Source organism: Pleurodeles waltl, chromosome 3_1, assembly GCF_031143425.1.
Source record: "Pleurodeles waltl isolate 20211129_DDA chromosome 3_1, aPleWal1.hap1.20221129, whole genome shotgun sequence".
NCBI classification, from domain to species: domain Eukaryota; kingdom Metazoa; phylum Chordata; class Amphibia; order Caudata; family Salamandridae; genus Pleurodeles; species Pleurodeles waltl.
In genome coordinates this window covers 1,398,679,382-1,398,693,084 of record NC_090440.1, presented here as the reverse complement: position 1 = coordinate 1,398,693,084, position 13,703 = coordinate 1,398,679,382, and the positions used below count along the sequence as shown (strand labels likewise).

Sequence of the window (13,703 nt, the reverse complement as noted above, 5' to 3'; positions counted from 1 at the left end):
CCAAATGGGAAAAGGTAACCAGCCCGTGTATGGCATATTTGGAAATGTAATGAACAATCCTAACTTATAGTGAAGTCAATTGTAAATTACAATTTTGAAAATGCCCCTTTTAGAAAGTTGGCATTTTTCTGTCTGCTTTAGCAGTTTGGTGCCTGCAGCCTGTCACTGGGCCATATGATGGGGTGTGGGTGACAGTTGGGCTTTGTGTATCCTTCCTAGGCATCCAAACACATTAGGGAGCCTAGGTGTGCCTGAGTGAACCATAACTGGCAGGACAGGAGGAAGGAGCTGAGCCCACTTACACTTAAAAAGGCTGTGCCCTGCCTCTACACAAAGGGCTCCATACGCCCTGTAGTTAATCTGGAGCCATGGCCAGGAAGGCAGAGCACCTGTGCACTTCAAGGACCTGCCTCTAGAAGTTTCTCCCCACTTCAAAGGCACAACTGGGTATACATACTGAACCTCAGGCACCAACTCTTCAGTACACTTATGTACGCATGGATACTCTGCCAGGAAGAAGGACTGCTATGCTGCTGAAAGGACTTCAACTCTGCTGGGTTGCTGCTCTGATGGACTGCTGCCCTGCTGTGCTGACCTACCCTCTTGCCTGGGTAAGAAAGACTGGAACTGCATCTCTTGAACCCACAACCCCAGAGTGACTCCAAGGGCTAGTTGGCTGGCCTCCTGAACTGAAGCCTCAGGGACACAACAGGCTTCCAAAACCATTGCACCTGGACTCTGCCATCTGTCAGAATACCCTGCCAAGTGGTGCTACCACGGTCCTGGGAAGTTGATGTAAGGTGCTCTACCAGCCTCTGTGGAGCCAGCAGAGCTGACTCATGCATGATGCACCCTCTGCGCAGGCTCTCACATCTCTCTTCTATGGCAGCCTCGACAAACAACACTGGACTCTACAATGCAGCCTTGCAGCTCATCAGAACCAACGCACCCCCATTCTAGATGCTGGACTTCTCATTGCAAGCTCTTGTTGATGGGATCCTTGACAACAACACAGGGCCTTGCATTTCTGCCTCGCTGCACCTCAGAACCAACTTGTCTCCTTCACTGCTTGAAGAAACGTTGATGCAGATTCTTGCAACGCTCCAGAAACCAAGATTTAAGGTTCTTTGTTCAGTGTTCCAAACTGGGCCCCTCAGGCTGACCCGCACTCCATCCTGGTCAGCCTGAACTCAATTGTCTGGGTCTGGCAGGCCAGATGTGCACAGTTGGCGCTTTGTGCATTTTGGCCCTATTTTCCCCAAAATCTTTCAAATTGCATGTCTTACTTTTTACTGATTGGATTTGTGTTGTTTTGGCCTTGTTTTATTTAATCAAAACAGTTCTATTTTTCTAACTTGGTGTGGTATCCTTTTTTCTGTTGTTGTTCACTTTATTACTCTTTTAAGTGTTGCACAAATACTTTACCATTGCCTCTGAGTTAATCATGACTGTTCTGTGCCAAGCTACCAGAGCGATGAGCAAAGGTTAATTTTAACTTGGCGTGTGCCTCACCCTGACAAGGATTGTGGTTCCTGCTTGACCAGAGCTCACACCCCAGTCAACCAACAATCTGATTCCTTACACAATCAGTCACTCACAAGTACATAACCTCAATGATTACTTTAATCCCAGTAGTGCCACAGTAGGCATGGCAGCCATGGTATGCCCATCTCTTGAAATGTGGCAACAGACTCACTCTGAGATATCAGTATATTTATTTCCACACTACTAAATGATAATGGCAGAGTTTTGCACTCAAAACCCTTGAGTCTGAACTTGGCTGCTTGCCTTCTGGGTTCCTAGACGGTGATCACTAACACTTGCCTGCTAGTTGTATGGCTGCCTAAAAGAAAGCAAGGAGACGAACTACATGCACTTACCATATTTATATGAAGAAAACCTGCAGTAGTTGATGTTACAAACAAAAATGTCATGTAACCTAAAAATGCAAGTGTTTGTACAATACCGTTTTTGTTTACTAGATTCCAGATTATGTTATGCATTACTTAAGATTCATTTAATTGCTATTTCAGCATACACAACGGTTCAAGGGACGTAGCTTTCAGTGGTGCATCTGTTGCAGTGGAACTGGGGCTTATGGATCTGAGGGCCCCCTGAATCTCCTGTTAGAGCTGCTTTTTTACCTCCATAACTGGCGAGTGGGGTCTTGCTTGTATTAGGGCCCAGGACAATCTTGCTACAAAATTGGAATGTTCCAAGGGCAGAAGTCAATCGATCAAACGGGCTAAAGAGAGCAATGTGGAGCTGGCAGGAGAAGCATAGGAGTGAGAAACTAATGCAGAGGAGTGCAGGAGAAACACTCAGGTAAGAGAGAATCACAGGAGTGTGGCTAAATGGGGGGTGAGATGTACCATGGAGACGGTTGGAAAACACATGCATTTTCTTGGTGTACTTACACAAAAAGTAGTGCCTGAAAACTGAGTAGTGTAAGGACACAGGCAATACATCCAGCTTTCCAAGATGGCAAATGCAAAACTTAGAGCAGTATTTAAAAGTAAACTCATAATTTGAATATATACAGAAGCATATTGTAAGAAATGAGCAGCGTGGCAGCAAATTAGAGAAGCCTGACCCTCCAAAAACATTTTAAAAGAAACTTTCTTTGTTTGATTTTGCAAGAGCATGATGAGAGGGACAGAAGTGTAGGGAAGCAACAGAGGAACACTTGAAGGTAGAGTTGATGTGTGTGGGTGGCAATGGGGAGCAAGCAGGGGAGCAAAAGAGTATCTTGAATCAGGGAGGAAAATAACAAGCAAAAAAAATAAAAAAGCTAGAGAGGGTAGAAAAAGCAATTGCCGAGGCTGGGGTAAAGGGTATGGGTATGGGGGAGAAGAGGAAGGAAAACACATGCATCCAAAGAGAGAGAAAATAGTAGTCTCCTGAATGTGAGCAGTGGAAGGCATACAAGTTATTGAATCAAACGGATCTTAAATAGTCTATGCCACAGGGTCAAACACAAGAAGAAGGATATCCATTGAATAAGAAGCAAGAACATTTTAACAAGTGCTAAGCAAAGGGCTAGCCTAAAGCCCATTGGAAGTTTTGGTATCGTCCTCCACAGGACTTTTTGACAGCTGCTAACTGTAAGCAAGACCTAAAAAGGATGCCAGACAGATGTAAACATTTCTCTTTAGTATTTGTTTTGCAAAATATTTTGTCCCAGAGTTCTCTGCTCTTCTATAATTTAGAACCTTAATTTAGGGTTTGTTTTTGTTCTTAGTGCTATTTTCCCATGTAAACTGCACTTTTTTCTGTATAAATATTTGTATGAAACTACCCCACAGTACATGTTTTGCAGCTCAGAACTGGGAAAAACATGCAGTATTACCACATTCCCTCATTCCTAGGTACTGAAGTTGGAATGAGGAGGCAAAACAGCACCAGGAAAATACTGCAGCAAATGTTTTTTCCACCTAAACCAAAAGCAAAAATCATAGTAGCTTGCCGAAATTTGGAAGCCTGCTTCTGTGACTATGTGTGACTCGCCACTGGAAATTCAGACGTAAGTCAGGAGTATTCTGGAGTAAGCACAGAGTTACACTTACTCATGAAAACATATTTGTGAATTGGGCTCTAAGCTAATATCAACAAACGCAGGAGAAGAGCAAAGGACCAGGGTACAAGTCGCGGGTGCACAGAATCCCTTACGTTTTGTTTTACAGAGGTACCGCTCGACCCGCTAAGCGAAGGTTGAGTTGTACCTCGCTTTTATTGTGAACTGGGTAACAGTTTCACATTGTGGTGTACCTCCACCATGGTTGGGAGTGTTTCACATGGAAACATTATACGGGGGGTCATTCTGACCCTGGCGGCCGGTGGCCGCCAGGGCCACCGACCACGGGAGCACCGCCAACAGGCTGGCGGTGCTCCCACGAGCATTCTGACCGCGGCGGTTCAGCCGCGGTCAGAAGCGGCAAGTCGGCGGGCTCCCGCCGACTTACCGCTGCTCGGGGGAATCCTTCATGGCGGCGGAGCACCCGTCGCACCCCTGCAACTACGCCGGCTCAATTCTGAGCCGGCGTCCTCGTTGCAGGGGCATTTCCTCTGGGCCGGCGGGCGCTCTTTTGGAGAGCGCCCGCCGGCCCAGAGGAAATGTTAGAATGGCCGCCGCGGTCTTGTGACCGCGGTGCGGTCATTTGGCGGCGGAACCTTGGCGGACGGCCTCCGCCGTCCGCCAAGGTTAAAATCAGGCCCACGGTCTCTTATCCACCTACAGTGTTAACACAGTTTGTTCCTAATTCTGGAGGCAACTGCTCACCTTTGACCCTTTAACCGCTTTTATGATATAACTTATATGTCTGTTATGAGTCCAAAGAGATGGTGTAGGAGGCTGGCCTTGTTTGTAGTGGGTACCTAAGGTACTTACACCTTATACCAGGTCCAGTTATCCCTTATCAGTGAAATGTAGGCAGTGTCTAGCAGCTTAGGCTGTCTAGGGATAGCTGTAGCAGAGCGGTCAAGGCTGAACTAGGAGACATGAAAAGCTCTTGCAATACCACTATAGTCACACAGTACTTATACACAATAAAAGACAATACTCAGTGTTACCAAAAATAACAGTACTTTATTTTAGTGACACAAGGCCAAATCTTAGAGGCAATACTCATTCTGGAGGTAAGTATTATACACAATATATACACTAGTAACTAAAATCAGGTAAGTAAACAGTCATAGAATAGTGCAAATAGTAGAAAATACAATAGATTGCAATAGGCCTAGGGGCAACACAAACCATATACTAAGAAAGTGGAATGTGAATCACGAATTCCCCCCTAGGCATGTATAGTGTGTAGAGGGGTGCTGGGAATGTAAGAAAACCACAAAGGTGAGTAAAATACCCCACCCTAGAGCCCAGGAAAGTAGGAGTAAAGTACTGCAAGTTTCGTCGGGACAAACTACAAGCTGTGATAAGAGTTATTGCAAGAACCAAGCAAGACTGCAAGCAACAAATGGTGGTTTCCTGGATCTGAAGACCTGTGAAGAGAGGAGACCAAGTCCAGAAGTCGCAGAAGATTCCAGGAAGGACAGGAGCCCCTGCCCACCTAGAAGATGGTGCAAAAGCGGATTCTCCGGTTGGAAGAAGTCTGCAGAAGAGCACCAAAGAAGATGGCTGCGGGTTCCTGCGTGATGCAAAGGATGTCCCACATCGAGATGTTGAATGCAAGCGAGTTGCAGCGCTGGATTCGTCCAACAAGCCTTGGTTCAAGCAGTGTCACGGTTTTTATCAAAATGTCGCTGCCTGGACCCAGGAGGGACCTGGGGGCCTAATCTCAGACTGAGGAGGCAGAGTGGGCTCCCAACACTGGAGGGAACCCACAGATGACCAGGCAGCACCCACGGGAGTCCCGGGACACGCGGACAAAGAAGGTGCAAATTGCGGTTGCTGCAGCACTACAAAAGAAGGTCCCACGCTACCGGAGAACAACTCAGCGAGTTGAGCTTCGCAGGATGGAGTGCTAGGGACCTGGGCCACACTGTGCACAAAGGATTCTTGCAAATAGTGCACAGAGGCCTCAGGAGCTAGAGATGACGTGGTGCACACGGGTACCTAGCGCAAACCAGGAAGGCAAGCTCTTACCTCTGACAAATTTGGACAGCTGGACCTTAGGACAGTCTGGGTTGAAGGGGCCCACCACCTGTGTTCCAGGGAGCACACTCGTCATCAGGAGAGGAGTCCCAGAGAACCGGTCGTCATCTTAGAAAGTGCCTGCTGGAGCATGGAAGTGACTCTGTCACTCCACTGGAGATTTCTTTGGTCCTTCTGGCGCAGGGTGAAGACAAGGAGTCCTCAGAGTGTGCACACCATGGAAACTGTTGCAGTTGCTGGCTGGAGTTGAAGTTGCAGAGTCACAGTAGCCTTCTTGGATACTTTGTTTGCAGTTACAGTGGTTCCTGGAGCAGGTGCAGTTGATCCAACGGTCAGAGGATGAAGCAGTTCTGGTTAGCAGAACTTCAGTGACACAGTTAAGCACTACTGACAACACACACATTAGGCCACAAACTATGAGCACTGGGGTCCTGACCAGCAGGATCCAAGTGAGACAAGCAAAACAGGCAAAACATACTGACAAACAGGTAGAAATTGGGGGTAACATGCCAAGAAAGATGGTACTTTCCTACATGTTCCCTTTGTGGTGGGGATAGAGCATTACGTGTGTTCTGTGTGTTGTGCAAACGCTTTACACTTTGCCTCTGGGATAGGCCTAACTGCTTGTGCCAAGCTACCAAGGGGGTGAGCAGGGGTTATCTTGGGTGTTTAACTCCCTCTCACTGACTAGAGTGGGTTGGGTTCTGCCTGGCTTAGGTGCATACCTTAGCCAACCAGAAACCCCATTTCTAATAGACATCATTATCCGTCCCTTTCACAGTGTCTTTCGGTATATTGATGCTGGTGGCGAAGTCCCATTCTGAGGATATGACAAACATTATTGTGTTCTTAAGTCTTTAAAAAACGGTAAACCTTTGGAAGTACCTGGGTCATATCGCCCAATATCGCTTATCAACAGCATGGTTTTATACCAGGGCGGGAAACTGTGTGTCATGTTAATAGTGCGATTGCTGCATTTAATGTAGCTGGAAAGTCCAGTTGAAAGAGGGGTATGTTCCTTCTAGATGCAGAAAAGGCATTCGATTGAGGTCTATGGGATTGTCTTTGGGCTACAATGTCCATCTTTGGTATTGGTGATCGTTTTTGTAAGTGGATGCAGTCACTGTACAAGACCCAGACGGCTCAATAACTCATGTGGTTTATTGTCTATACCTTTTCAGATCCATTGTGGTACTTGTCAAGGTTGCCCTCTATTGCCTCTTTTATTTGCATTATACATTGAGCCTTATTAGCAAGCATTAGATCGAAATCAGCGGATTCAGCCTATGGTTTTTAGTGAGGGTGAACTTAAAATAATTGCATATGCTGATGATGTTGCTATCTGTTTGTCCAATCCGGCAGCTGCTCTTCATCTTACTAGTGGCTAGGCTGAGAGGTTTGGGGTATTTTCTGATTACAAGTTACATTTAGCAAACACCCAGGTACTGCTAAATTTTAAGCCTGAAAATCTGAATTAAGGTGTCAGTCCAATAGTTACGTATCTTGGGGTTCAGTTAGGTTTGGAGGTTGGTAAAATTGTGCAGTTGAACTTTGAGGCCCGTTTACCTCAGTTATTCAGAAATTACGAGTTTGGAATAAACTCCTAATTAGTATTATTGACCGATGTAATATCATCAAGATGAATGTATTGCCAAAGTTTTTGTACCCACTGGGTTCTAGATTCATTTTTTAGACGGCTGGAAGGGGGTCATCGGTAGATTTATATGGGGATACTGGCAGACTAGGTGCGCCATGCGTTTTATTACGTTTCCATATGGACGGGGTGGATTACATTTACCTTACTTTAAACTTTATTTTTGGGCAGCGTTTGTGCGCCGACTCCAAATCCTACATAGTGACGCAGATCCATCTATCTTTTACTATAGGCTTGCTTTTGGGTCTGATTGTTGTGTGTTTCTTTACCGATTTGGGGGATCCTAAATACTTCAAACGGGTCAGTTTTATGTTTATTTGTGATACTGTTTGCATTTGACGGGAGATTTCTTCAGTTTACTTGTTTCTGTTAAATCACCCAGATACTCCCTTGTGCTCTCTCCTATTTTTCATGACTAAGCTAGTACAGCCTGGTCACATTATGGGGTGGAGACTGCAGGGCAGCTCTAAGACCTTAATGGATTTAACCTTTGCAGGGTTCCAAAAGTCTTTTGATCTCCCTCACCATTTGTTTTCAAATACACAGATCAGGGATTTTTTCATAACAGGGTGCAAGCTTATAAATGCTTTGGCTCGATCTGATGTACTGTCTTGTCTACATACAGGGAGTGCAGAATTATTAGGCAAGTTGTATTTTTGAGGATTAATTTTATTATTGAACAACAACCATGTTCTCAATGAACCCAAAAAACTCATTAATATCAAAGCTGAATATTTTTGGAAGTAGTTTTTAGTTTGTTTTTAGTTTTAGCTATGTTAGGGGGATATCTGTGTGTGCAGGTGACTATTACTGTGCATAATTATTAGGCAACTCAACAAAAAAAAATATATACCCATTTCAATTATTTATTATTACCAGTGAAACCAATATAACATCTCAACATTCACAAATATACATTTCTGACATACAAAAACAAATCAGTGACCAATATAGCCACCTTTCTTTGCAAGGACACTCAAAAGCCTGCCATCGATGGATTCTGTCAGTGTTTTGATCTGTTCACCATCAACATTGCGTGCAGCAGCAACCATAGCCTCCCAGACACTGCTCAGAGAGGTGTACTGTTTTCCCTCCTTGTAAATCTCACATTTGATGATGGACCACAGGTTCTCAATGGGGTTCAGATCAGGTGAACAAGGAGGCAATGTCATTAGATTTCCTTCTTTTATACCCTTTCTTGCCAGCCACGCTGTGGAGTACTTGGACGCGTGTGATGGAGCATTGTCCTGCATGAAAATCATGTTTTTCTTGAAGGATGCAGACTTCTTCCTGTACCACTGCTTGAAGAAGGTGTCTTCCAGGAACTGGCAGTAGGACTGGGAGTTGAGCTTGACTCCATCCTCAACCCGAAAAGGCCCCACAAGCTCATCTTTGATGATACCAGCCCAAACCAGTACTCCACCTCCACCTTGCTGGCGTCTGAGTCGGACTGGAGCTCTCTGCCCTTTACCAATCCAGCCACGGGCCCATCCATCTGGCCCATCAAGACTCACTCTCATTTCATCAGTCCATAAAACCTTAGAAAAATCAGTCTTGAGATATTTCTTGGCCCAGTCTTGACGTTTCAGCTTGTGTGTCTTGTTCAGTGGTGGTCGTCTTTCAGCCTTTCTTACCTTGGCCATGTCTCTGAGTATTGCACACCTTGTGCTTTTGGGCACTCCAGTGATGTTGCAGCTCTGAAATATGGCCAAACTGGTGGCAAGTGGCATCGTGGCAGCTGCACGCTTGACTTTTCTCAGTTCATGGGCAGTTATTTTGCGCCTTGGTTTTTCCACACACTTCTTGCGACCCTGTTGACTATTTTGAATGAAACGCTTGATTGTTCGATGATCACGCTTCAGAAGCTTTGCAATTTTAAGAGTGCTGCATCCCTCTGCAAGATATCTCACTATTTGTGACTTTTCTGAGCCTGTCAAGTCCTTCTTTTGACCCATTTTGCCAAAGGAAAGGAAGTTGCCTAATAATTATGCACACCTGATATAGGGTGTTGATGTCATTAGACCACACCCCTTCTCATTACAGAGAGTCACATCACCTAATATGCTTAATTGGTAGTAGGCTTTCGAGCCTATACAGCTTGGAGTAAGACAACATGCATAAAGAGGATGATGTGGTCAAAATACTAATTTGCCTAATAATTCTGCACTCCCTGTAGAGCATCCAAGAAATCACTTGTTAGTGCATTTTATGAGCAGTTATGGCTGATGATAGTTCCGTTCTCGCTGCTAAGTGGAGTAAGGTGTTTTCGGTGAAGATCGTCCCCTCTGAATTTCTTAGCGCCTTTGAGGCCATTGATGATTCGCTTTATTCAGTAAGTCTCAAACTGCAGCAATTTAGGACTATTTGCATGCTATATTATACCCACCATAGAACTGTCTAGTGGGGCGTGCAGTATTAGGATGAGAAGACGAAATTCCCTAAATGTGGTTGTTTCGCAGCCGATATCTTGCATATGTTTGTCAGCTGCCCTGGTGTACAAGAATTTTGGGTAGGAATGACCTGCCTGCTATCTGTCTATCTGAGCTGTAATATACTATTTACTCCCAAGGAAATACTGTTGGGTTACTGTGCAGTTTCTAATAGTGATCTGACAAAGCTGCTATCTATACTGGTGGTATCAGCGAGGCTTTGTGTTGCTCGAGCCTGGGTGTCTCCAACTCACCCCAGGGTAATGGAGTGGTGGGTCACTATCTGCAATTTATATGAGTGGGAACAAGCTCTGCCTAAATCTAGGGAGCGGTGCTTTATTAGGAGATTGGAACGCATTTGGGCTGGTTTTAGTTGGGATCCATACTGCAAGGATAATTTTTATGTTGGGGGCTTATTGGGTAATTGTTTACAATCAGGCTGAGCATGTTTATCTGTGCTTGCTAATGGTTAATTGGTAACTGACACCGCTGAACCAGCAATCTGGAATCGACTTATTGTTTCATTATGATGTATCCCCTTCATTTGGATGTTTTCATTGTTCCTTATGCTATGGATGCTCTGGTGTCTGTTTTATTGTGTTTTTTTCTGACTCAATTAAAAAAGATATATATCACTTCTGTGACGACCCTGCAAATGGCTAATAAGCTCCACGCTTTTTTTCCAGGACTTGTACAATGCAAATTACATAAAGCATGTTTGCTTTCCCCTGCTCAAATATTCTTTCTAACTCTCATCTTTTGTGGTGTTTTCACGTGCACATAAAAGGCAGTATTGTCAGTGTTTCATTGTGGTTTCTTTATTCACCAGTGGAGAGGTGCAGATGCTCCACCATGAGCAGATGGTATCACCTCAGCATTTGCATTTGACGTTCACCCTCAATACTCTAGCCACACACAACACTTGCACACTGTAACAATTTAGAGAAAAGAGCTCTAAAGAAAGACACAGCAAGAGAAACACTAAGACCAAGCAATAAAACACAATTTCCTTATTCTCTTTCTTTTTACACATAGATCGTACTGACCTCTTTGCACTTTTTTTAAACACTACAATAAAATAATAATAATAATAACTAAAGAATGTTTGTATTTGCAAACACTTAGAAGGGACTGTCATTCCCTTATTAGGCATAGCTGGTGACAGTCATTTACACCAGCTGTCACTAGTCTGGCTTCATAATGTGAAAATGAATGTTGAGCTATTTATAACTCCTTTCCTGTCTTCGCAGGGAATCCGACATGGCTTTGCAGATCTCAAAGAAGTTTATTTACAAGTGTCTTCTGTTTGTTGCATTCTTTCTGCTGCTCTGTTTGCTGTTGAGGAGACCCAAGCAGGTACAAAATACACTTCGAGGTTTATCTACTGGGGCTAACATGGACGTCGATTCAGCTTTCTGACCTTTACTTTTTCCTTATGAAACTGCTAGCTCTTTTTATCTTTTCTGCAGTCTCTCCAACTATAATGTTTATTCCTTCCTGTTTCATTTTCTTAGTCCCATATGAGGTCTTTTTTGGAAACGTGTTTGATTGTGTATTACTCAAACCATAATTTACAAATAAATCATATCTAAAGAATACATCATCATATTTTGCCATACAAGACGTATGTGTATGTTGATCTCCCAGTTTTGCACCAGTCAGTTAGTTTAGTGCTCCACCCCTTGTAGCCACCACCACTGTAACTGGGTGGTACACCTTCTGCTCTACTTGTGTCTTAGTGTTTCTGTTAATTTTCTCTTCTTGCCATTTATGGAGTCACACTTGATTCTTCCCCAGTTTTAATCTTGGTTAGAACGAGAGCATTGCGAGTGCCATCCACCCAATTAGCTGTGTGACTGCTACCTTTCATGAGAGCTTGGTCATTACCACATTCTGATCCTTCAGTATCACTGATGCAGCAATATTCTTCTTCCCATCCACGAGGAGCTGAAAGACCTCCATAAGCAGTTGTCTGTGGCCTGGTGATCTTAGACAGCACACAGCAAGGTGGTGTGTTGGATGGAATGCTTGACTTATTTTCGGCCACTGGTAATTACACTGAAAACATTTCATTCCATCCCTTTTTAGTTTGCGTTCCATTACAGACAGGTACCATTCATATGCACATCACTCTTGACTTCGGTGCAAAATGGATGGTCCAGAACAAACTGCTAGACCACCTCCAAAAAACACAACCAACACAAGACCTGATAGAGCCTCCTTTGTCTTTCTGCCAATGAGTTGCAGCTTTAGAGCTAAGACAGTGAACTTGTGACCTATGGCTAGCCAAGGCATAAGAATGTCCACAGAAGTAACTGTTTTTTGCCAGTTTGTTTGGCGCATTAACTCCAGTTTGCAGCTGCCTCCACATTTGTGATCTGGGGAGGGATGTGACTGATGTGCAATTTAAGTTAGAGCTGTTGAGCTAAAGCATACAAAGTCTTTATGTACTTTTTTTTCTTTCTGCATCAGCTTCCCAGTATTAAGACTCTGCTTCAAATCTCCACTCCGAAGTCCCACACATACCTGCATTTAATGCAACCAAGTTATGAAGACGCCACCACAGATCGCAGCACTAAGGAGAAAGAATTAGAAATCAACGAAATTCTCAACGACATTGACACAACTATACCAAAGGTGAGTTTCACCAGAATTGAAACCACCACTTCCGGCGAGAAAAGCACAGCCACGTTAGTGCACCCCAAACAAAAGTACTGCGTCGGGGAGCTGCTGCACGTTCGACTTGACATGTACGATTACAGGGGCAAGAGGAAGACCTACGGAGGGGACTACTTAAGGGCACGAATACATTCCCCTGACCTTAACGCGAGTGCTTCGGGTTCCATTGTTGACTTTGGGAATGGCACATACCTCGCAAATTTCACTTTGTCCTGGGAGGGCACTGTTCGGGTTTCTGTGCTGCTAATGCACCCGAGCGAAGTGGTCTCCGCTTTGTGGAGAGCAAGAAACGAAGGCTACGAAAACGTCCTTTTCACGGGGAAATTTACCAGCGCCACCGAGGAGGTGGACAAAAAATGCGGATTTCAGCTCGACACGAAAGACGAACTCTGCAGCTACGGTGACCAGAGAGACGGGGAATTTTTTTACTGCCTCAGACCTCCTGCTCTTCCTTGTGAATCTTTAACACACTTGAATTCCCGAAACACTAACCACTCATACCTCAGTGAAGTCGAGAAACTCGCCATAAACAGGTAAAAATGTTCATAAAGTTGGTAATCTTTAACCTCCTAGAAGGAAATCCACACCTGGTGTAATGTGAAAGCACATATGGCTACCGGGGAAGTCAGACACTATAGCATTTTATGGTCTTCAGGGCTTTTACTAGCCTGGCGAGTTATTTATTGACCTTCCAAATACGTAAACAGTGTGGCAGCAAAATGTAATTGAGACTTTATCAGAGGTTTAGTGTCAGATAGGTGTGCATTATAGGCAGAGCCAATGGAATGATGTGGTAGGGGATGACCAAATTATGTGGTAAGAAAGGCACCTTATATTGGGCAGTGGACACATTTAGTGACAGTAGTACTTCATAATGTTGCTATTTTTGCATATGCTAACACTGTCTGGGCAAATATTTGACCTTATTAGTACTGATTCAACTCCCAAATACAGCAATTAACAGCTGAAAGGTGACCAGTCAACCTTCACAAATGCCTTCCACTGACTGTTCACCGAAACTAATTGCTGCATTTTTAGTACATTTTATCCAGCTGCGTTAGAAACGTCTCTTTTGTTAAAATGCAGATTAAGAGTTGGGTTCTTGACTTCTAAGTTATTAGCTATTCTGATTAGTAAAACACTTCTGGCAACTCCAAAGAACAAGGAACTGAAGGTTCTGCTCGGATGTAATTTCAGACGGTGTAAACCCTTAGGGTATTGCTGAGATATGCTCAAATGGCACCCGGTAAAAGGTTTCATTCAAGACATGATTGATGCTCATGGTTAACAAATGCGTACAAATCTTTCGTTTCTAATTTTTGCTTTGATTGAC

At 44.1% G+C, this 13,703-nt stretch overlaps 1 protein-coding gene across 3 annotated transcripts in view; it reads left to right on the top strand.

The window, feature by feature from the left end:
- Positions 1–13,703, top strand: part of LOC138285238 (NXPE family member 4-like) — a 116,768-nt gene that overhangs the window by 79,104 nt on the left and 23,961 nt on the right. For all 3 annotated transcript variants that reach the window (XM_069224932.1, XM_069224933.1, XM_069224931.1), the window contains 2 exons: positions 10,942–11,047; positions 12,164–12,903. In XM_069224932.1, the coding sequence (XP_069081033.1) occupies positions 10,942–11,047; positions 12,164–12,903 (846 nt within the window). The remainder of the gene's footprint in view (positions 1–10,941; positions 11,048–12,163; positions 12,904–13,703) is intronic.